Source organism: Pezoporus occidentalis, unplaced genomic scaffold (genome assembly GCF_034315485.1).
Source record: "Pezoporus occidentalis ecotype Australia unplaced genomic scaffold, CSIRO_AGI_Poc_V1 ctg92, whole genome shotgun sequence".
Classification (NCBI taxonomy): Eukaryota; Metazoa; Chordata; class Aves; order Psittaciformes; family Psittacidae; genus Pezoporus; species Pezoporus occidentalis.
The window spans coordinates 968,788-991,769 of NW_026916284.1; the positions used below are offsets into that span (position 1 = coordinate 968,788).

Genomic DNA, 22,982 nt, shown 5'->3' on the forward strand with positions numbered 1-22,982 from the left:
TAGAGCCAGCTCGGTTGGAAAAGACCTTTAAGACCATCAAGCCCAACATGTGGCGGTTCAGGCACAAGGATCTGTTTGTTGCAGCTCAGGATCCCATCCAGAGGGATCCCAAATGGTTCTGGGCACTGTGTCCCATGGTTTGTGGCTGCTCCCGTGGGCTTATTTGCCATGTGAGAGGCACCGGGGCTGGCTCCAAGCATCCTTTTGGTGCCTGGCTCACTCAGAGAAACTCAAGTGCAACTAAGATGGGATGATGCCAGCATTCCCAAAGCTTGGGGGCAGCTGGGAAAACAGTGGAAGGTGTAAAATGAACCAGGAAGCTCAGCAGGGGTAGGGGGTGATGGATGCCGCTGATGCTGTAGGATACCATAGGATGGACCCAGATAGCATCTAGGGTCCTGCATGGCACAGAGCTCACCCCTGGGTCCTCCTTGGCGTGGTGCATGGGGAAAGGCTGAGCCCCTGGCTTCTTTCCCTTCGAAAGCAGGGGAGGAACAAGGTCGGGGGGTTCGCCCCTCCTCAGGCCATAGGGAAGCGTTGTTTACCGAGCAGCCGAGTCAAACGTGCCCCGGGCTCTGCCTGGAAACGCTGAGTGAGGGAAATCACACCAAAAACCGACACCGAGATTGGCCCCGATAAGCCCCGGGGCTGCTTCGGGTGAGGAGAGGGCAGAAACTGCCAAGGAAAGGAGGGAGACAAGGTGCTAACGGCGTTCCATTCCCAGGGTGAGTTGGCCCCCCGAATCCCTCTTCATTCCCTTTGGGTTTGTGGATCTTCTCCAGCTCCTTCCCCGTCGCGGATGGGTTGGCGTGGATGGGTTAAACTGGGGAGCGGGGAGATGGAATGAGCTGGGGTGAGGGGAAGGGGTTTGGGAGCAGCCCCAAGGAGCAACGCTGGGTGCCAGGGAGCTCCCCCAAGCACCCACCGCCCCACTTGGCAACAGTGGGGCCTCATCCGGCCACCCCAGTGTAAAGGGACCCAGGAGGCAGGCAGGATTTGCTGCCTTGTTTTGCATCCAAAGGAAACTTGCTTTAAAAGTGATTTCTGATGTGGGAAAAAGGGGAAGAAAGAGTAAATCTGGGCTCTTCAGGGTGAATACCTGTTTTTCAGAGTAAATACCTGTTCTTCAGGGTAAATCCCCATTCTTCAGAGTTCTTCCTGCCTGTGCTATCAATCGTTAGCTTGATGCGATGCTTCTATGTTTCTCTGATAATGTTAAGGTCTGGGGTTTGGGCTTTTCCCTGTTTAGACCTGCAGGGAAGGGGGGTTTCTTCTCTCAGCACTTTGCCCCATCCATCCCTGCCCAGCACCCCCAGGTCTGTTCTTAAAGATGCTTTTAACCTGAAAACCTTCCCTGGACAAGAAGCCTGCAAGGGTAAAACACCCTCATTGAGTGGGAGGAGGAACCCCAAAGCACCCTGCAGACTGTGTGGTCTTGAGGCCAGGAAACGGGGATGACCAGCACGGTCCCCTGCCATCACGTGGGATCATTCCTGCGCCTTCTTCCTCTGTGCTTTGCATGGGTTTGAGTAATTCCAGCCCAATGGAGTTTCCTCCGCTTCCCTGATGAGCTCATTCCCTGTCCAATAAATCTCACAGCCAGGAAGTTCCACCTGAGAGTCAGTTTAATTTCCCCTCTCCTTGAAACCATCCCTCTCAAGGAAAAAATGTGTTTGGGTCGTGGCTGTGAGGACCTGAGCCAGTTTACACCCAGGGAGGGAAGGATCCGGCTGCCTCTTGGTATTTGATCTCATTCTGTGGCTGGTTTTTGTCTGTGGGGCATCCATGGGGTTTGGGTTGCTGGGGGGCAATAGGGAGCAGCTGAGTAATCCCTTCTGGTAGGACAGGAAGGGGCTTAGCAGCAGTGAGTGTCCCTCTGCTACTTCATGAGAAGCCAGCACAAGGTGCCGAGAAACCAGCGATAGCAGCAAGGTGGAAACTGTGAGTAAGAGGGTGAGACGTGGCCCAGTTAAACCATCAAATGGCCCCATGTGTCCACAGGCAATGTCTTGTGCTTGTCTCATTGGTGTCATGGGGGGGCTTCCCACCTGGAGCATCCCGGGCTCCATCACCTCAGGTCAGACCCCCTCTGACCCACGGCACTGAGGGGGTGAGGTGCAAGTGGGATATTCCAGGAGACACAGAAAAGCAGGACATGAGGCTCTGGGGGCAAAGCTGCCCTTGAAGGACTCCATCTGCTTGGTTGCTTCAACACGGAGCTGGGACCTCCCATACGATGGGGACAAGCATCCCAGAGCCTCTTCTTCCCCTTGCTGCAGCCTTTGAATTCATCTCTTTCTCCCTATCCTGCAAGTGCTCACTTAAGTGAATTTGTGATTAATAGGGGTGGTTTTCTCTCTCCCCTCAAGTTTTGAAGAGTGGGATTGATTCCGTTTCCCCCTGAACCTCTGCTGGCATGCATCAGGCAGATATGCATTTCATTAGTAGTCCTGGCTATGGCCCGGAGGCCTTTGAGGAAGGCAGGTTGGGTTTTTGGGGGATAGAATTAGTAAATGCTGTGCTAGCTGGTTGTAATCCCTTCAGGGTTAAAGCTTCCAAGCGCTGTGCAGTAATAGGAGACCTGTGTTGCTGCTTTTCAGCTGAGTAGATGGAGAATTGATGCTTTCCTCCCTTCAAAGAGCAGCCCCGCGGCAACAGGAGCTCTTCCAAGGGTGAAGAAGGAGACATCGCTTATGGGGTTGAGGAGGGGACAGAGGGGGCCTGGGTGCTCTGGGCAGCGCATGTCAGGGGTGACCCCCTGCTCCTTCCTGCGCCGGGAGTTTCCATGATGCTGATGCTCTCACTGTAGCATCACCGCTTTGCTCTGACCCCATAGGGATGTTTCCGAGTGTTATCCTTCAGGGGGGAGAAGTTGCCTTCAGGGAGCTGATGGTGGATGGAGGTCGCACAAAGACCCATCTGTTTTGGGGGAAATCCCAGCTCCTGCTGGCGCCAGAGCTTTTCCCATGGGATCCCAGGATGGAGAAGGGGCAATTGGGGTCTCTTTGGGATGGCTGCTGCTGGGTAGGACATGCCTGGCGGCTCACACGGGCGCTGTGGCAGGTCTTAGCACTCAGGTCCCAGCCTCCTGCTCTATTCTCCTACCCCCCTGGGCCATTCCTGTCCCCAGACCCCTCCTTGCCACCAAAGATCTCCCTTCATGGCGTTGCTTCTGCAGCTTTTCCGGCACCCCGAGCTCGCAGCAGCCTCTCTGCAGACGGAGGTTGCGGCTTTCCGCGCTCCCACCGCTGCCAGGTGAGATGCTGAGAACAGCCCGAGGATGCAGAAAGCATCGCATAGAGCTTCCGCTGCTGCAAGCGCCCGGGTGGGTGCCACAGCCCCGCGGGGTGACACGTGTCCCTCGGGTGCTGCTGCCCATGGGGGACACGTGGAGCTGCGGCTCTCTCATAGGGCAGCATTGCTGGGGCTGAGCGAGTTCAGCACCCAAAACCTGCTTTTTCAGCAGCACTAAACCCGCTCTTGCACTTTCCGACCCGTTTCGCCAGCGTGGTGCTGATCCCCATCCATCCCTGCGGGTGGCAGGGCCCGCATCCCTGCTTTCACCTTCCCAAGGAATAACTCAACCGCGGAGGGATGCTCTGGATCCCCAGGGAGGGAATGGCAGCCCCGTGAACTTCCCCCTCTCCTCGGCTGTCCCTGGCCATCCCTGCCCGGGCACGCTGGAGGAAGCCATCCATTCTTTTATGTGCGAAGGCACGCCGGTCGGAAACGCTTGGAAACGGCTTGGAAAGGACGTTCCAAGTCTGGCAGGAAAGCGGCCCCGCTCGTCTGGCAGGAGATGGGCTATTGTCTGTCCCGGTGGCCGGCCAGGATTCCTCGGGTCCTGCTTGGAAGAAGCCAACGTCTGCGTGCGCCGTGTTTTTCCCTCTGCCCTCCCTGTCTCGGGGGTGCCGGGGGCTGTGAGCGCTGCACGTGGATGGGGTGTGCTCGGTGATGGTGCCGCACGGCCCTGGCTCATTGGCATCGCTCTGGTTGTTCACGTGGCTGGTCCCCTTTGGCTTGGTGCCCTGCATGTCTCTGGGTTCATTACCCTAGGCCATGGTGGTGGGATGCAGCCAGGGGATGGGTCGGCTTGTTTCAGGGATAACTGGGTACCACGCTGGGATGCTGAAGGGAAGAGTCTGCTGTAACACAGACTGAGCATCTATCTATCTATCTATCTATCTATCTATCTATCTATCTATCTATCTATCTATCAATCTACCTACCTATCGTCTATCTACCTACCTATGTATTTATGTGTGTATGTATTTATCTATCTATATCTATCATCTATCTATCGATCATCTATCTATCTATGTACCTATCTATGTACCTATCTATTTATGTATCTATCTATGTATCTATCATCTATCTACCTACCTACCTATGTATTTATGTATGTATGTATCTATCATCTATCTATCTATCTACTGATAAGATTTCTGCTGGGGCTGAGGAGAAAGAGGAAGGAAAAAAGCCCTGAGTACCTCCTCTCTGCCCTGGTCAACCTGATGGGCAGGTTGGGGCTCCCCCAGCCACCCCCCTTTTAGTGCCCTTCTGTGGGAGCCCTTTGCTATTCCTTGGGGTGGGATCAGCCCAAGGGGGGAGTGCTGGGGTATGGGGCAGGGTGTGGGACTATTCCTGCACGATGGGGCTGATAAAGGTGGCCGCGCTGATGCCCTCACACTCTTCCTCACGTCGCAGTACAGGAGGCTCAGTGTATTTGTGGCTCTCTGGCCTCCTGTGCTGATACCTTTGCAAAGAGCTTGGGTTTCAGAAACCTCTGTTCCTGCTTCATCCCTGCCCAAGACACAGGCAGATGCCCTCTACAAAGCCAGCGCTGCCCAATCCACTGGGAAGAGGCTCTGGGTCCTGGAAGGGCCCCAGCATCACACTGGTGCCGGGCAGGGGGAGGGTTTGCTAGCACCTTACCCCCATTCCCTGGGCTTTTAAGCCGCTGTGCAGCGGCACAGAGGGGCAGATAGGATCTGCTGGCAGGCAGGAAGGGTGGCACGGCCACCCGGAGAATGGCAGGACGTGCCGTTTGTGGGTACGCATGGAGAAAGGGAAACTGTCGCCATCCCGAGGAATCCCGGCCCTTGGACTTGCTGGGATGGGGTTTGGAGGCACAGGGAGCCCGCAGGGCACGGGCGCTTTAGGGTTTTGTTGCTTGTGGGGTTGAGTCCCTCTTGTGCCCCCCAAAAGGCCCTCGCCAAGGACTCATGGCTCCGGTTTGGTCCTTGGTCCATCCCAGCACCGTTCCCTGCCTCCCCCTCGGCCCTGCATTTAATGGGGAATGTTAAAGGCATAGATCCGTTATGCTCCCAGCGCCAAAGCAATTGTTCCATCCCTATTGTCTGCCACAGGCAGCCCCTGAGCTCAGCACCTGAGCCCCAGCACCAGCCCTGTAACAAGATAACGGAGCTGGTTTCTCCTTTTTCTTCCCTTTTTTGTTTGGCAGAGCCTGTGATAAAGCCACAATGAGGCCCCTTTCAAAGAGCCTATTAAAGTACCGGCCCCATTTTAAGAGTAAACTTCCATTGGCACCGGGAGGTTCCGGACAATGGGAATGTGACCTGCCGCAGGAGTGGGATGCTGCTTTTGTGCCTGTCAGGCTGAAGGCACCGGAGGCATCACTCTGTGCTGCAGCATAGAACAGGCACATGGGCAGCATCCCATTGCAGGGCAGAGCTGCAGGATGCATTGAAAAGGGTTTTTTTTTTGCCCTTAAAACCCCAAAAAGAGTGGAAAGAGGAACCATTTATGCATCCTCGGGTCCTGATGTAGGAAAGCACCCAGGGCACGATGCTGCAGGCACCATGCATCAGTGCCTCAGTTTCCCCACCTGTAGCGCAGATGATGGGCAGTGGGGCAGGGCAGACCCCACCTTTGGGAGCCAACAGAGCCATGGGCACAGCTTCCTCCTTGGCTGAGGCAGGTGATGGGCTTGCGGCCACGGATCAGCCACCCCACCACGGCCTGGCCAAGGTGATGCAGGGCAGGAAGGGCCGGTGCAGGATACGGGGCGATGCCGATGAGGATGGGAGGAAGCTGCGGGGCTGGGGAGCGCTGGTTTGTTCAGCACAGGGCAAGGGAACCGAGATTAAACAAGGCCCCGCTAAGATCAGAAAGGCTGGCGCGCACAGTGCCCTATTGTGGAGCTGTCACACTTCCCTTTACTTTATTGCTTTTGTCCAACACCCCATTGTTCCACTTCCTTTTGTCCCCTATTCACAGCCCTGGCTTTTCATTACCCAGCCGGCCTTGTTGTTTTCGTTTCTTTTGTTTGAAGTTCCTGAGAGGAAGGTTTTATTTTCAGCAGTTTGATTAATTCGCAGCTTGAGCTGGGCTTTGTTTGTTGTGTAATTGCTGCCCCCTTGGCTCGGCCCCTCCACCCCACAGCACTCATTCTGTAGTGTAGGATGGAGCAGAGCGCAGGGGTCCTGGTTATGGGGAGGATGCTCTCTCCGCATCCCACCTCAGCATCCCCTGTGGTCCCACAAGCCGGATCCAGGTAGTGGTGGGGGTAAAACCCTTCCCTAATGGTCTCCTTTCCCCGTTATTCCTCCCTGCTTGAGGGGGCCTTGGGGATGTTCTCAGCTCTGCTCTGGAGCCAGGCTGAGAGAGGTGGGCTGGGTCAGCCTGGAGAAGAGAAGGCTCCTGAAGGGGAGACCTGAGAGCAGCTCCAGTGCCAGAAGGGGCCTGGAAGACGTAAGGAGGAAATGTATGGTGAGGGAGATGAGGCCCTGGCACAGGTTGCCCACAGAAGCTGTACCAGGACCAGGATTTGCCTTAAATCCCATCTCTAGGTCACTTCCCTTAGGACTTTGTTGCTCCATTCCCTTCACAGCACAATGTGTGACAGGTCTGTTTCCCTGGGGCTCCTGCCATCTGAACCCCTGGAATCCCTGCAAATCCGAGCTAGGGAAGCTCATGGCAAAACCCAAGTCTGTTGCCATTGGAAAACCATCAGCACAGGACACCCGCTATGGGGACAGGCTGGATAAAGGGGTGCCTGTGCTGAAGCCCCCTGTGCCCCGCAGGATGTCCATGAGGAGCCCCGTTTCTCCGCCGCTGGAGCTCGATGGCGCGGGCAGCATGGTGAACTGCACCATCAAGACGGAGGAGAAGAAGGAGGGCGGCTACGAGACCCCCCCGGGGGCTGCCCCCGGCACCGAGCCCCATCCCTGTGACCCACCGGGGCCCCCACCGAAGGACAGCGGTGACCCACAGGCCCTGCTGCAGGTGGGTCTGTGGCACACACACACACAGACTGGGATGGGTTCCCAATGGGCATCGTGGTCCCAATGGGCATCGTGGTCCCAATGGGCATCGTAGTCCCAATGGGTATCATGGTCCCAATGGGCTCCTGGCACAGGGGGGGTTGGTTTATTCCTCATCCTGCTGCTCCCCCCAGGGCTTTCTGGCTGTGGTTGATGCTCCTGGGGCAGCCCTGTCACCTCCACGCATGCTCCATCCCTTCAGCTTCCCTTTTGCATGGCTTTTGGGTGTTCTCTCCCCCTGAGCAGCAAACTCAGCCCTCCCTGTGCTGCCTCCCAGTGTGGGGGCCAGAGCTCAGAGCTGGGCAGCCTAAACCAGTAGGAACCTCTAGGAAACAGTCAGAATCCCAGCCTGGTTTGGGTTGAAGGGACCTTAAAGCTCATCCAGCTCCAACCCCTGCCATGTTCAGGGACACCTTCCTCTAGAGCAGCTTGCTCCAAGCCCTATCCAAGTCTTTCCAGCATGAAGAGCAGAGATGCTCTCAAGCCGGGCCTGGGGGTAATGTGCCTGGTCCAGCAGTCACTGGGCAGGGCTTGGAGCATCCCATCGTCCCAGCACGTCCTGGGGACATCCCCATCAATAGCACTGTGTGTGGCAGGAGTCCCCCTCGCCCGCTGGCGATGCTCTGGAGCCCAGGCGCTCTGCCTTCGAGCCGGCCGTCAGCAGCCAGGACAAGCTGGACTTCAACAGGAACTTGAAGGAGGGTGAGAAAGGTTCCTCTGGGGCCTCTCCCTTTGTGCCCCTTGGTGTGCTCCCAAAAACGGGAATAATGCCCACTGTGGGATGGGAAGAACCATCCCGTAGCGTGGTGCAGAGCCTCACTTGTCCTCTCCCTGCTCTGCTGATGCCGGTCCCTGCGGTGTGGACAGTGATGCCGACCATTGAGAAGTTACTGTCCAGTGACTGGAAGGAGCGGCTGCTGGGCAGGAGCACTGCTGAGTCCAAGGAAGTGAAAGGTGAGGTCAACATTAAGCTGATGTTTTTGGGGGTGAGCATCCCTGATGAACACCTCTTTATGCCTCCCCAAGCATTAGCTATTCCCTGGCCATGCATCACCCACCAGCACCCACCCATCAGTGGTGATGATCATGGAACCACAGCCTGCTTTGTGTTGGAAGGGACCTTAAAGCTCCTCCAGCTCCAACCCCTGCCATGGGCAGGGACCCCTTCCACTGGAGCAGCTTGCTCCAAGCCCCTGTGTCCAACCTGGCCTTGAGCACTGCCAGGGATGGGGCAGCCACAGCTTCTCTGGGCACCCTGTGCCAGCGCCTCAGCACCCTCACAGGGAAGAGCTTCTGCCTAAGAGCTCAGCTCAGTCTCCCCTCTGGCAGGTTAAAGCCATTCCCCTTGGCCTGTCCCTACATCCCTTGTCCCAAGCCCCTCTCCAGCTTTCCTGCAGCCCCTTCAGGCATTGGAGCTGCTCTAAGGTCTCCCCTTCAGGAGCCTTCTCCTCTCCCTGCTGGTGCAGATGATGACCTGCAGCATCACCCAGCAGCACGGTGCTGCTCACCCTCCCCAAGCCCCTGAGCTCTTGGTTTCCCACAGGAACCCAGGAGAGCCTGGCAGAGAAGGAGCTGCAGTTGCTTGTTATGATCAACCAGCTCTCCACGCTGCGGGACCAGCTCCTGACGGCCCACTCGGAGCAGAAGAACATGGCCACGATGCTCTTCGAGAAGCAGCAGCAGCAGATGGAGCTGGCGCGGCAGCAGCAGGAGCAGGTGGGGGCCTATGGGCAGCCTGGGAACCATCCATCCCTTTGGGATCCCTTTGGGATCTGCTGGCTCTGGGTGCAAGGACCAGGACAGGGTCCCCTGGCAGTGGTGGTGCTTTGGTGTCGGGGACAGCATCACTTCTCTGCCCAGAAACCCTCATCCCAAATATCCCCCATCTCACTCGCTGGTGCTGGGAGCACCGGTGGCAAAGCAGATGGGAACTGCACTCTTTAGCATAATGAAACCACACTGGGTTCCTCCTGCTCTCTGCTCTTTGAACACCTTTTTGCCCTCTCTGGTGGCCCATGCAGTGCTAAGGGCAGGTGATGGGATGCCCCCGGGTGGGGATGACGCTGTCCTTCCCCTATGCCCATCGAAGGGGCTCAGGGGCAGCTCAAGGCCCTCCCCATAGCCCTCATGGGGGTGCTGGGCTGAGCCCTGCTCTCTCCCCTCTGCCAGATCGCCAAGCAGCAGCAGCAGCTCATCCAGCAGCAGCACAAAATCAACCTCCTGCAGCAACAGATCCAGGTAAAGGTGGGGGACGCCCCTCTGCGTGTCCCCATTCCCGTTGCAGGGGTGACTGCAGCCCCCTGGCACCAGGATGGCCCCCACCGCAGTGTCCCACAGCGCTCTCTCTGCTCCCGTCCCCTCTCCCTCCAGCAGGTCAACATGCCCTATGTCATGATTCCTGCCTTCACCCCCAGCCACCAGCCTCTCCCTGTCACTCCCGACTCCCAGTTGGCGCTCCCGATCCAGCCCATCCCCTGCAAACCAGGTGAGTGGGGTCCCCACGGCTGCCCCAGCCCCTCGGGGTGTCCCTGGCCCCACAACCCCTCTTGCTCTGTCCCCAGCAGTGGATTACCCGGTGCAGTTACTGCACAGTCCCCCTCCTCCTGCACTGAAGAGACCCGCCGGCTCGGGCCACCTCCAGATGCAGGTACAGCCCCAAACCCCCTCCATCACCGGGGCTGGGATGCTGCAAAGGGGCTGTGCATCACCCCCTCGTCCCCTCTGCCACAGGAGACCTCGCAGCCGCTGAACCTGACAGCTAAACCCAAAGGATCCGACCTCCCCAGTGCCTCCAGCTCGCCCAGTTTGAAGATGAGCGGCTGCCAGTCCCTCACACCGAGCCATGGGGCCACCAGGGACCTGCAGACCAGCCCCTCCAACCTGCCTCTGGGTGAGTTCCCCACTGCCTTCACTGATGGATGGTCCCGTGCCGCCTCCCTGGGACAGGGGAGCTTGGGATCCCTTCTCCCTGGGGTGGGTGGGCACCGTCGTGGTGGTTGCTGGGGTGGGATGGGGGTGCTGGATGCTGTTGTTGATGGTGGCAGTGTGTCCCACCAGGGTTCCTGGGTGAAGGCGATGCCATCACCAAAGCCATCCAGGACGCACGGCAGCTGCTGCACGGGCACAGCGGAGCCATGGATGCATCATTGAGCAACCCCTACCGCAAGGTGATGGTCACCGTCCCCCTTCCCGACCTCCCCATCCGCAGACCAGAGCCAGGTCTCCATCCGGGGGCTTGGAGCCGGTTCCTGACTCTGCTCTCCTGCAGGACCACGTTGGGATGGATTCTTCCCCGGTGAAGGAGCGGATGGAGGAGACCCCTGCCCAGCGGCTGGATGAGGCCCTGTTGAGCTGTGAGATGGATGGTGAGGATGGCTGGGAGCACCACGGTGTGAGCCGGTGCTTGCTCCATCCCCTGGCATCCTCTGGTTTCCCTCGCAGGCTCCCGGCACTTTCCGGAATCCAGGAACAACAACCACATCAAGCGGCCCATGAACGCCTTCATGGTGTGGGCAAAGGATGAGAGGAGGAAGATCTTGCAGGCCTTCCCGGACATGCACAACTCCAGCATCAGCAAGATCCTGGGTGAGTGAGTGCTGGGGATGGCAGTGCGGGGCTGTCATCCTCATCCCCATGGGTGGTGAGCTGCTCGTTGCATCTCGTCCGTGGCTTTAAGCAGCTGGAGCTGCACATCGAGCAGGGGTTGATACCTGAGGATGGATGATGCATGGGCAAGGAGCTGGTGGAGGACACCCAGGCACCATGGGCAAGGGGCTTGCCCGCTGCTGTGCCTCGGTTTACCTGGGCCTCCCTGCTTGTGGGGCAGGAGCTCCTTGGGGAGGCTGGGTCATGCTAGTGGGTGAAGGGCACCAGGTAAGGGGCACGCAGGGGCTCACAGGAGGAATTAGGTGATGGGGGGGATATCTCTGGAGGTCCCCAGCCCAAAGCCCTGCTCCGAGCCTGCACAACTCCGTAATCCCATCAGGATGCTCAGGGATGCGTCCTGTTGACTGTTGAGCATCACCAGGAATGCTGAGGATCTCCAAGCACATCCAGCTTGTCTTCCTGTCCCCAAAACTGGACACTGGGCCGGCTGCAGCCCCGAGGGGGTGAATCCCACCCTGGCTGTGCTTTGTGCTGCCCAGGGTGCTGGTGACAATGGCAATAAAGGTCAGGCAGTGCGAGCCACACCACACAGCCTATTGTAGCTACCGCACCTCCTCACCATAGCTTGGAGAGGATGGTTGAGAGGTCAGGGCGTGGGGCAGCCGTGTGCCCGTCCATGTGCCATTTGGACAGGGGATGGTGTGAGCATGCATTAACTCCTGCCCTGGCCGGGAGCCGGTGTCACCGCAGCAGGCAGGGTGTCAGCGTGACCCCACTGCTCCCATCCATGCAGGATCCCGCTGGAAATCCATGACGAACCAGGAGAAGCAGCCCTACTACGAGGAGCAAGCCCGGCTGAGCCGGCAGCACCTGGAGAAATACCCCGACTACAAGTACAAGCCCCGACCCAAACGAACCTGCATCGTGGAGGGCAAACGGCTGCGGGTGGGCGAGTACAAGGCATTGATGAGGAACCGGAGGCAGGATGCCCGGCAGGGCTACGTGCTGGGGTAATGCATCCCATCCTCCTGTCCGAGTGGGAGCAGGGTGAGGAGCATCCCCCCCCCTTGGATACTGACTGCATTCCCGTATCCCACAGGCCCCAGGGCAGCCAGCTGCCCCCCAGCTCCTCAGACGTGTTGTACCCACGGCCGGTGGGCATGCAGCTGATGGAGCACTACCTGCCCCGCAGCATGGAGCCCAGCATGCCCGTCATCGTCAACACCCGCAGCCTCAAGGAAGGGGATGCAGGGGAGGACGGGCACTCGGTGCCTGATGCTGAGATGTTCCGCTACAGCGAGGAGGAGGACTCGGAGGGTGAGGACAAGAGTGATGGAGAGCTGGTGGTGCTGACGGACTGAGCGGGGCCGGGGGGGGGATGCAGGAGGGCTGGTTGCCACCAAAGAGGAGGTCGCAGCATCCCCCCCGATGTGATGGGGCTCGGCTGAAGGGCTGCACTGGGAGCAGAGGAACGCAGGAGGCCCCGCTGCCTGCCTGCAGATAGGTCCTACGGAGGTGGGCACCCAGCATTTTGGGTTCCCGGGGCGGGGGGTGATGAGCAGTGATGTGCTGCATGGCCGGGCTGTGCCCACCATGGGCAAGCTGGCAGGCACTGGTTCATCAGCAGGGGCATAGGCAGCTGAGGCCACATGGGATGTGGGTACCACGGCTGCTGAGCTGTCATGCTGGGAGGGATCTGAGGGCATCCAAGTGTGGGGGAACCTCCAGAGCATCACCCAGGGGTCTTCTACACAGACCCTTCCTTACCTGCGGTAGCTGCCAGCCTGGGGACATGGGATGGGGACACGGGATGGGGACACGCTCACCCAGCCCTGCTCTGACCTCCCTGCTGTGTTTCCCACTTGGTCTTTAGAGCTTGCCAGCAAATTCCCATGGAGCCATTTTTAGCTCCCTCCTGGCCTGAGCACCAGCCAAGGGCTCCAAGGAGCCCTTTATGCTCCTGACAGCTCTGGCCTGCTTTGCACGCCAAGCGGGTGCCTGTTCCCTGGCTGCGGTGGTGGGTTCGTGTCCCATCCATCCCTGGGCACCTCCTGCCCCCCAGCTCCGTGAGTCTCAGGCTCTGCCTGTGCTCTGCAGTGCAGAAGCCCCCAAAAGGGAGAGAAAAAGAGCATCCATTAAAAGATACCTTCAGAAACCCCACTTGGCTGCAGGCGGAGCGCGGTCTGGAGGGGTTCGGGTGCAGCTCGGCATGCGTGCATGCAGTGTCCGGTGTTCCATGCAGTGCCCGGCTGTGCAGGCAGTGTCCGGTTGTGCACAGAGCCCTTGCACCGCCCTGTGGCAACAGCGAGGAACAGGAACCGCAGCTCCGGCTGCAGCCCCACACTGCATGGATCCCTTGTTGGGATGCAGGAGCTGTACCAGGGGGATGAACCCTGCAGTGGGGGCTTTGCAGCAGACCCACATCCTCAGCCCCATAGTGGGGGGCCGGAGCAGCAGCTCTGCAGCATCCAGGCCCCAGCGCTGCTCCCCCGCATCCCATGGGGCTGCCATCGGGATATGGCTCATCCAAGGGAGCATCCTGCCTCCTCACCCAGCCAGGAAACACCTTGCTCCTCTCCTGCCCTTCCTCAGTGCTTTATTTATTCCCCATCGCTGTGCTGCTCTGGGGCTGGGGTCCCTGGGGTAAGGGTACCAGCTCCAAGCGTGGGATGCGCTCTGCTGCAGAGGGGGCTGGAAGCAGATGTGCCCAATGAAGATGCAGTTTTTCCTCTCTCTGGTTCTCTTTGGGTATTTTTTTGTTCCTCTGTTGATTTTTTTTCCCCCTTTTTTTTTAAGATTGTAAATATAGATAGAGCTTTATTTTGTTAATAAGACCACGAGTAACTTAACCTGTATATTTCACATACTTGTTTACAACTGTCTCCCACACCCCTTGCCACAATAAAGGTGACTTTTTGGAGCAGAGAGCTGGGTCTGGGCTTTTGGGGAGTTCTAAGGGCTGGATGGGAGCTCTCAGCCCAGGCAAATGGGGGTGCTTGTTTCCCCCCTTCCCTGCCCCTCTTCTAGCACAGCCCTCTCCTACAGGGCTCCCTGCCTGCTTTGCACTTGTGCTGTTGCTCAGTCCTTTATCCTGCCCTGTCCATCCATCCATCCATCCATCCATCCATCCATCCATCCATCCATCCACGATGTGCCCCAGGCTGCTCCTTCTCCTTCCCTCCCTCTCTCATGGCAGCAAGTTTGGGGTTCATCTTCCCTCCCTGTGCTCACTCCAGCTATAAAGGTCCAGTTGCATCCCCAGGGATGCTCCGCCTGCTCCTGCACCAGTCCCCATGGATCGGGCCAAGCCCCATTTCCAGCTACCAGCAGCTTTTATTTTGCACCAAGACAAAACACCAGATGCAACAAGAGTCCTGGTTCTTGCTGGGTGGGTGCCTGCGTGGGGGGGACTGGCTCCTTGTCCCCAGACCACTTGCTGAGCAGCCAAGGTAGGGGCAGAGAGGGCCAATTCTACTCCCCCAGTTGATGCACAACCACTGGCATGAGTTGGACTGTGCTCAGCAGGCCAGGATCGCCCATGATGGTACTGAGAGGGGATGAAGTGCCCAGCTCATGGAATGGATGAGCTCTGTTCAGCCTCCTGCCCCTCACGTGGGTACCACAGGGATGATGCACGTGTGAGGGGCAGGATGAGGAAAGCAGAGCTGGGATGCTACAGGGGAAGCCATGAAGCTGACGGCAGTCAGGGAGCAAAAGCAGAGCACAACAGAGGGTGCAGGCACCCACCAGCAAAATCACACTGGTTGGTCCCAAGCCCATGTAGCTCATGGCTGGGGCTATGATAAAGGGTCCTATGCTCAGAGACAGCCCCAAGGCCAGGATCAGTTTAACCCAGCAGAGGGGCTGCTTTGGGGCTGGGAGCCCAAGTGGCACCGAGCAGGCAGGGCAATGGGGACAAAGGGAGCAGCGAAGGCAAAGCGGGTGCGTTGGGCAGCAAAAGCAACTGGGCAGCTCTGGGGACTCCTGAGCAGATGGGGGGGAGCCTTTTTCCCCCCTCAGGGTCAGCACAGAGGGAGCAAACCAGGTGCCAGGCGGAGCAGCAGCGGTGCCAGCAAGGCACGGACCTGCCGGGCACCGGGGCTCGACGTTAAGGCGGTGGTAAAGGCTTCCTCACGTAGACGGGGGCCTCTCCGAGGCCGTGGTCCTCTCTTAGCATCTCGTGGTCCAGTCAAGGCAATGTCCAGAGTCTCCTTTCATCGGTGGCTGGGGCAGAGCTCTCCTCTCTTCCCCCTTCCCACCATCCGGACCTGCCCTCGCTCCCTGGCTGGGCTGGGAATGGGGCGAGGGGGATGCGAGGGCTGTGGATGCAGCAAGGACAAAATAGCTCAGGGTCTCAGAGGCTGGAGGTGCTATTTAGAGACCTGCAGGGCTGTGACCACCGGCTTCATCTTGAAGTACTGTTTAAACCTTAGCTTTGCATATCTGCCGAGAGGAGAGAGGGATGCCCATGAAGCCCCTGGCCACAGGGGATCCCTCCAGCAACAGAGGGACCATCGGGATCCTCTTGCTCCTGCCATTTAACATTGACCTGCTCTGTGAGTCAATGACCCCCCCCAGCCCTGACAGACTCACCTTAAGAAGTTAAAGTCTATGGTAGAGTACTTATCCTGGATCAGGCCCCAGCATGCCCAGAGGAAATGGGATGCCTGCAACAGATGAAACAAGGATCAGGAATGGGCACAGAACATCCTTGCCTGCGGGATGAGCTGCTCATGCTTCTCCTGGCCAGGTCCCAGAAGCCCTATGGCTGTGATGACAGGACACGGGGTGGCAGCCAGCTGGGCATGGCCCATGTGTTTGGTTTGATACCCTCCAGAGGCTGGTCCCAGCCAAGGAGAGGGATGCAGCAGGAGGGATGCTGAAGAGCTGCACAGCCTGCTCAGGGTACCAGCCTCTGCGTCTGCAGCTCCAGCCAGGAAACCAGCCGGTGTTACACCCCAAGTTTCCAGAAGACTGGCAAATTCCATGGGCAGATAGAGCCAAAGAGGGCTTCCTCATGCTTGGCTCTGCCTGGCCTCTCTGAAGGGAGGCCCGAGGCCACAGCTATCAGAAACACACGGTCCCTCACCATGTGTCAGTGGGTTGGCAGGCACCCAGTGCTATCTTTGACCCAGCCCATGGTCTCAGGGCCTCTGAGGTGCATCAAGGCTCTTTGGGGCAGCCTTGTGCCCCCAGAGCTCCCAAGCTGGCTCCTGCATCTCCATCCCCACCTGCAGAGGAACCCAACCCATGGGCAGCCCTCAAGCGATGCCGGCTCCTTCCCATCTCCACCACTCACCAAAGAAAACTTGTTCACTTGCACGTAGAGAGCCTCCAGCTCCTCCTCGGACACCCCTTGGTTGCCCTGGGTGAGCTGCTTGTAGGCCTGCAGGTAGGAGCACAGCCACTGGAGCTGGGTGTCCTTGCTGGGGTAGAGGCTGTAATCCACCTCCTTCACACCTGCGAGGGGAGCAGCATCAGTGATGCTCTGGGGGCACGAAGGGAGCCTTTCCCCAGGGCAAAGCAATGAGACCACTGGGCTCTCCCCATGCACAACCTATGGGGCACCTTCAGTGCCATGGAGATGAGCCCAACCCACCTGCAAACTCATTGAAGTGGTTTCCAATGTCGAAAGCCTGGTAGTTGTAGCCGGTGTATTCATAGTCTATGAAGCGAACGTGCCCTGTGGAGGCAAAGGCAGGGGATGGAAGAGGGGCTGAAGATGGAGCTGCCAGCCCTGGGGAGGTGGGTGAAGGACAGACCCCTCCAGCACCGCCACAAACCTCGTGTCCCATCATAGATGATGTTCTTGCAGAGGAGGTCATTGTGGCAAAGCACAACGGGGGACCCCAGCTGGGGGAGAGTTCCCTTCATCCAGGCCAGCTCCTGTTCCAGCACCTCCAGGCTGGGCACATCCTGCTGGAGGCTGGGGAAAGGGATGGGGTGGAATCACTTCTGCTCATGGGGAGCCTCCCTGCTTCCCTCATCAGTGGCACAAAGCAGGGTAAATGAGGCCATTTTTGGGGAGGAAGGCAGGGTTGGCTGCGTGGTACCCAGGGGGATGCCACAGGGCAGCTCCCTTCCCTTCTCCCCCCACTAACATCCGCATCCAGCCCCAAGCCCCCAGAACTCCCAAAGCACCCAACTAACCCCCAAGCAATGGGAATGCGTTGTGCTCTGCCAGGGCACGTACTCTCTCCCACGTTCCAGTTCCAGGAAGAGAGCTGGTTAATGATCACCTACTTGGGTAAAGGCTGCAGCAAAGATACCTGCTGTGTCCTGCTCAGGGGACAGGTTAATTATTCGCTTGCCATCAGGTTCATTCACCTCCACAACCTCCTGGGGCTGCCCGAACCCTTTCCAGACACCCTAGCAGTCACCTGGCATGAACCCAAGGCACCCAGCAATGGGATGAACTGGTCTGAAGTGGGAACTGGTTGCTCTAATCCACACTGGCTGCTTCAACCTATACTGGCTGCTTCAATCCATACTGGCTGCTTCAATCTATACTGGCTGCTTCAATCTATACTGGCTGCTTCAATCCATACTGGCTGCTTCAATCCATACTGGCTGCTTCAATCCATACTGGATGCTTCAATCTATACTGGATGCTTCAATCTATACTGGATGCTTCAATCCATACTGGCTGCTTCAATCCATACTGGCTGCTTCAATCCATACTGGCTGCTTCAATCTATACTGGCTGCTTCAATCTATACTGGCTGCTTCAATCCATACTGGATGCTTCAATCTATACTGGCTGCTTCAATCTATACTGGCTGCTTCAATCTATACTGGCTGCTTCAATCTATACTGGCTGCTTCAATCTATATTGGCTGCTTCAACCTATACTGGTTGCATCAACCTATAACAGTTTTCTAGCATCTCTACCATCAGCTCAGCCCTGCTGCTCAGATCCCCACCGTAAGAAACGCTTGAGCTTGAACTTATTGTAGGAAGGGCTTAAAACCCTTCCTAGAATAGAACCCTTCCTAGAGGATAATTATTAGAGCAGGTCCCTGGCTCAGGCCAGATCCTGCCTGGGTGCTGTTTATAGGCAGATGAGAGCTATCTCTGCTCTAACACAGCACAGGTCACCCCCAAACTGCAGGAGGAAGGGCACTGGAGGGTGCACGGAGACACCTCCATCCCACCAGCTCTTGCGGCTTGGCCATGAGTTAGCTCATGGAGTAATCCTGATCCAGATCCGGCTGCATGGCTGGATCCATGACCCTTTCAAGGCCAGGTTGGACACAGGGGCTTGGAGCAAGCTGCTCCAGTGGAAGGGGTCCCTGCCTGTGGCAGGGGTTGGAGCTGGAGGAGCTTTAAGATCCCTTGCAGCACAAACCATTACCTGGGACCTGGGGCTCTTCCCCCCAGTCCTGTGCTTGGAAGACTTAGGGATGGGTGGGCAGCGGATGCCCAAGCCAGAGCCTGGCTCTTTGGGATCCCTCTGCCTTTACCTGGGGTTGGATACCTTTGGGCTGAGATCCGTCTTCACGAGGGTGAGGTATTTGTGCAGCTTCTGCCAGAGGATGGGCTTGGGGAGGCTCCCATTGGCATGGATGGCGTGTACCCGGGCCATCTCCTGTGCCACCAGCCTGGAGGGAAACACAGACGTGTGGGTGAGAGGTGACCCTGCACCATAGAACCGTGGTTGGGTTGGAAGGAACCTTAAAGCTCATCCAGTTCCAACGTGGAGTTAAACCCAGCTGTGCTTTGGCTCCTTTATCACCCAGCACACCCAGGTTTGAGCACATCAGTGATGTCTGGAGCAAAGGCAGCAAGGGGGAGAGCTGGAAGAGAGGAGCAAACCCCTCCGTGTGGAGAAGCAGCATTTCCCCTGTCCCATGGCTCATCCCAGGCCCTGCACACCCAAGGACATGGGGTCCCTGCTCACCTGAAGATGTGGGGTTCCCGCACATGGTCGGGCCCCAGCGCTATTCCTGGCAGGAACTGGTAGCAGAGCCCATTCTGGAAGGCGCAGTAGAGGTCGGGGGCGCAGCCATGGGCACGCAGCACCTGGAAGTTCCTCAGCTCCGTGTCCCTGTCCACAAAGAGCTCCGTCTTCCTGCCATAGACACGGACCAGCACCGCGTCCACCATCCCTTCATCCGTGTAGCAGGCCACGAGCTTGTTGGTGATGCCATCGGTGAAGAGCTGCAGGGCAGAAGGGAGGCAGAGGCGATGCCTGTACATCCCTGCCGCGTCAGCAAGGTGTGGGGGGGAATCTCCCCCCAAGCAGACCCCATGGAGGAAGGCAGAAACAGGGAACGGGTGAAAGGAAGCACGAAGCAACTGCACCCATAGCAGCGGGGGTGTGAGTTTGCAAGGTCTTGATGTATGAGTTGGGGCTGTGCATGGGGCCACGAGGCTTCAGCTGCACCAAGCTGGTGCTCTGGGAGGAAATCCTGCTGTTTTCCACCTGGGAGCTCAGGAATAGCTGGGGCCAGATGTGCATCCAGCACACTTGGCACCCGCACGGCCCCGGGAATCACTCCCAAAACATCAGCGTCAATCTTTTGGCACCAAATGAAAGGGAATAAAACCACAACAGCAAACACCACGGAGCAAACACATCCCCATCTCCTCCTCCCGACCCTCCCCGCGGGGCCGGGGCACTGATAGGCAGGGATGTCTCTGCTGGGGACGTCTCCTGTCATCGCTCTGATGGCTCCTCACAGATGGAAAGGGAGTTTTGTTCTCCCGTCACCCCGGCTTGGCCTCCTGCCCGCGCACATGCAGGGGCTGCTGCCACCCCTGCTGCCTGCGCCCAGCTCCTGGCCTCATCCTGCTGATTTCAGCTGCTTCCAGTGCACTGAGGGGTCCAGGCTCTGCCACCCCACAGGAAACCCCTGCCCCGTCACCCCCATGCAGGGTGCTCAGCCCCACACGGCTCCCACGTGGCACTGAGGCCAGGCTGCACCCCATGACGCTGCTGTCTTGATCCCATCTGGGAGCGGGTGTGATGTGGTGGAGCAGGAGGGGGGTGAGGGCACATGCTACAGCAGCAGCATTGCTTGGGAGTGGGATGGATAATTTTAGACATCCCACTCGGCAGCTCGCTCTCCTTCCTCTATAGGGTGCCTATATATAGGGTGTACTCAAAACTCAAAGCAGTGGAAATGAGAACACCCAGAGGGAGACGGTGCTGATGCCCCTCGGCTGGTGTGGGATTCCTTGGGCCTTCTCAAACTGCTTTTCCCAGGGCAGATAATCTGTTTCCACCACAGTGCACGCTTGGCTCTGTCCCCTCCTTATCCTGTCCCTAGAGGCCAGAAATCCAGCAAGCAGGAGATGTCACAGCCCATGCACGCATCCTGAGCCTGGCGTCCATCAAGCTGCAGGTGAACGGCTCCACGTCAAGGCACTCGGGGCTGCTTTGCCTGCAAAGCCCTTTTGCCGCTTTGTTTTGCTGCTCAGCCCCTTCCCGTAGGTTTAACGGGATTACTGAGCCTTATTCCCCCCCCCGAATTCCAGGCCACTCACTCTGGAGACTCACACGTGGCTTGCCAGCACCCTGCACACAGCACGCAGGGGCTCGCCTGGTTTATCCGGGGAATGAACAGGCCTCTTGGGAGATGCCCGGTGCTATTCCTTAATGCACCCAAAGCACAGTCAGCTAGGAGCAGGGCCGCTGCCACCAGCCCAAATCCTTCCCCTCTACAGCTGCGGAGCAGCAGGAAAAGGGGAACAGGAGTGCAGGGCACCTTGTTGCCAAAGTCAGGCTAAAAACAGCGCAGGCACACTGGAATGCTCACAGGGGGTTGGCTCCAGGTCACTGCTGCTGGCTGAGGGATGGAGGAGTGCGTGCTTCCCAGGGAGCGTGCCTGGCTGACTCATGGATTTGCCTGTGCTTTATCCCTGTGGAGGTGTTCCTGCCTAGGACAGAGCTCCAAGGATGACGAGCAGGAGCCCTGGGAAGCGGGCACAGCCTGGAGCATCCTCTTCCCCATCCTCTTCCCCATCTCCCATCCCCTGCCCCAAGCACCGGGAGGGTTTTCCATGTCCCTGGCATAGCCCCTGCCAGCAGCTGAGCACCGGCACCAGGCAAGGATGTGGTGTGAGCTGGGCATAGCTCCAGGGTGAGGAGGAGAGTGAAGGGGACTCTAATAGAAACCAGCTGAGGACCAGAGCACGGCTCCAATCCCCTCCCGAGCAGCTCTTTCAAGAGCAGCAAAGGGAAACCAAACTGGAGGGATTCCCCCCAGCTCCTAAGGGATTTTTTTGCCCTTTCCCTTTAATTAAAAGCACCCGCACGCACACACAAGCTGCTGTTGAACACTGACCCCCTCTGATGCCCGGAGACAGCCTGGATACCAGAGCTGGGTCCTTCCCAAGCAACCATTGCCACCGAGGTCTGTGCTCGGGGCCGCACAGAGCCCCATTTCCTGCCCCTACTACCTCCAGCTCCCAGCTTCCTGCCCATTGCCGTCTGCCCTTTCATATGTGTTTTCCTGCAGCCTCTTGTGTTTAATTACACGGGGCTATTAATGGGTTTTTAATGACACTCCAAGCACTCTGGAGGACACGCACACACACGTGTGTGTGTTTATGTGCACCCACCTCCACAATCCCATTGCCAGAGCGTGGTGAGAGCACAGGCACCACCAGCCTTGTGTTCCCACCCCTGGGCAGAGATGAAGAGGGGGAAAGGGATTCCCATCTCAGGCAGCTGCAAGCCCCTCTCCCAATCCCTGCCAGCTTTGGACAGCCAAACCCTGTCCCATGCAAGGAGCCCAGCGCTGAATCCCAGCTCCAAATCCCAGCTCCCATCCGGATACATGCTCAAGCCCACATAACCTGGCAAAGGTGCAAGCCAACAAGTAACCCAAGCACAACCTGCTACTCCTGCGGGCAGCGCTGGGTGCAGGTAGGGGTGCAGCACCTGCAGGTGAATGTGGAGGGACCAGCGATGCAGCCCCCCAGCCTTCACCCACCTATGTCCCCCTATGGGGACACACTTGCATTCACTGACTGCTGAGGGGGTCCCCAAAACCTGCCGGGGGGGTGCGGGTCGGTGGCATCGCACCTCTGCACATCCAAGAGTGGAGGGGAGAACTGGGGATGGGGGACAGGACGTTGCACCCCCCTAGGCACCTCCTATAGCCCCCCACGCTGGGTTCTACACCCACCCTCATGTGCACCTCCTACCCCCCCATTGCACCCCGCGGGGAGCCCCACAACCGCCCTCGGGTGGACCCTGCACCCCCCACTGGATGACCCCCGGGATGGGGAGGCTGGAGCGGGGGTCTCCGCGCTGCCCGTTCCTTCCCCCCCTACCCCGGGCTTTACCTTGGTCTTCACCCTGCCCGGCTCCCAGCCGGGTCTGAGCTCCCGGACCAGCCGCAGAGCCCCGGGCACGACGTCGCCCTCGTCCACCGCGATGCCGAGGTGGGGCACGGCCGGAGCCCCCCCGTTGCCGCCGCCCCGCTCCGGTCCCAGGCAGTCGGGGCAGCGGCCGGGCGGCTCGGCCATCCCCAGCTCCCCGCTCCCGGAGCCGCGGCCCATGTGCCGGGGGCTGCGGCGGGGCCGGCGGCCGCGGGGAGGAGCCGCTCGCCGTTGGGAAGCCATGAGTCACCGGCCCGCCCCCCGCGGCAGCGCCCGCCCGCATTGTGAGGTCAGCGGGACCCGCACCGGGATCCCCGCACCGGGATCCTGCTCCCTGGAAACCCGCACCGGGATCCGCAACCGGGATCCGCACCCTGGAATCCGCACCCCAGGATCCGCACTGGGATCCGCACCCGGAGATACGCACCGGGATCCTGTAGCCGGGAAACCCGCACCGGGATCCGCACCCCGGAATCCGCACCCCAGGATCCGCACTGGGATCCGTACCCAGAGATACGCACCGGGATCCTGTAGCCGGGAAACCCGCACCGGGATCCGCACCCCGGAATTCGCACCCCAGGATCCGCACTGGGATCTTGTAGCCGGGAAACCCGCACCAGGATCCGCACCAGGGAACCCGCATTCCAGGATCCGCACCCGGAGATCCGCACCGGGATCCTGCAACCGGGAAACCCGCACCAGGGTCTGCAACCGGGAACCCGCACCCCGGAATCCGCACCCCAGGATCCGCACTGGGAT

The 22,982-nt window shown here is 58.8% G+C and overlaps 3 protein-coding genes across 8 annotated transcripts in view; 2 read left to right on the forward strand and 1 right to left on the reverse strand.

The window, feature by feature from the left end:
- Window positions 1-13,812, forward strand: part of SOX13 (SRY-box transcription factor 13) — a 34,352-nt gene extending 20,540 nt beyond the window's left edge. For 2 of the 5 annotated variants that reach the window (XM_062605521.1, XM_062605523.1), the window contains exons 2-14: window positions 7,047-7,248; window positions 7,883-7,988; window positions 8,154-8,240; window positions 8,830-9,002; window positions 9,456-9,524; window positions 9,657-9,771; window positions 9,848-9,933; window positions 10,017-10,176; window positions 10,344-10,453; window positions 10,555-10,651; window positions 10,728-10,871; window positions 11,686-11,902; window positions 11,992-13,812. In XM_062605521.1, the coding sequence (XP_062461505.1) occupies window positions 7,048-7,248; window positions 7,883-7,988; window positions 8,154-8,240; window positions 8,830-9,002; window positions 9,456-9,524; window positions 9,657-9,771; window positions 9,848-9,933; window positions 10,017-10,176; window positions 10,344-10,453; window positions 10,555-10,651; window positions 10,728-10,871; window positions 11,686-11,902; window positions 11,992-12,253 (1,827 nt within the window). In that variant the 5' untranslated portion in view covers window position 7,047 and the 3' untranslated portion in view covers window positions 12,254-13,812. Of the gene's footprint in view, window positions 1-7,046; window positions 7,249-7,882; window positions 7,989-8,153; window positions 8,241-8,829; window positions 9,003-9,455; window positions 9,525-9,656; window positions 9,772-9,847; window positions 9,934-10,016; window positions 10,177-10,343; window positions 10,454-10,554; window positions 10,652-10,727; window positions 10,872-11,685; window positions 11,903-11,991 lie in introns of those variants that run through there. The other 3 variants (XM_062605518.1, XM_062605519.1, XM_062605520.1) reach the window with 3 other exon arrangements.
- A 393-nt stretch (window positions 13,813-14,205) lies between these two features.
- ETNK2 (ethanolamine kinase 2) lies at window positions 14,206-22,449 on the reverse strand. The gene is made up of 8 exons (XM_062605538.1): window positions 22,188-22,449; window positions 18,793-19,052; window positions 18,356-18,493; window positions 16,676-16,818; window positions 16,492-16,575; window positions 16,192-16,352; window positions 15,486-15,559; window positions 14,206-15,335 (listed from the first exon to the last, which is right to left on the reverse strand). Exons 1-8 carry the CDS (start codon window positions 22,401-22,403, stop codon window positions 15,263-15,265), a joined length of 1,149 nt encoding a protein of 382 aa, XP_062461522.1. The 5' UTR covers window positions 22,404-22,449; the 3' UTR covers window positions 14,206-15,262.
- The window catches only part of LOC134157043 (adenosine receptor A3-like), a 122,566-nt gene continuing 117,607 nt past the window's right edge, over window positions 18,024-22,982 (forward strand). The window contains exon 1 of one of the 2 annotated variants that reach the window (XR_009962163.1): window positions 18,024-18,138. The gene's annotated coding sequence lies outside the window, so the exon portion shown is untranslated. The remainder of the gene's footprint in view (window positions 18,139-22,982) is intronic. The other variant, XM_062605593.1, reaches the window with a different exon arrangement.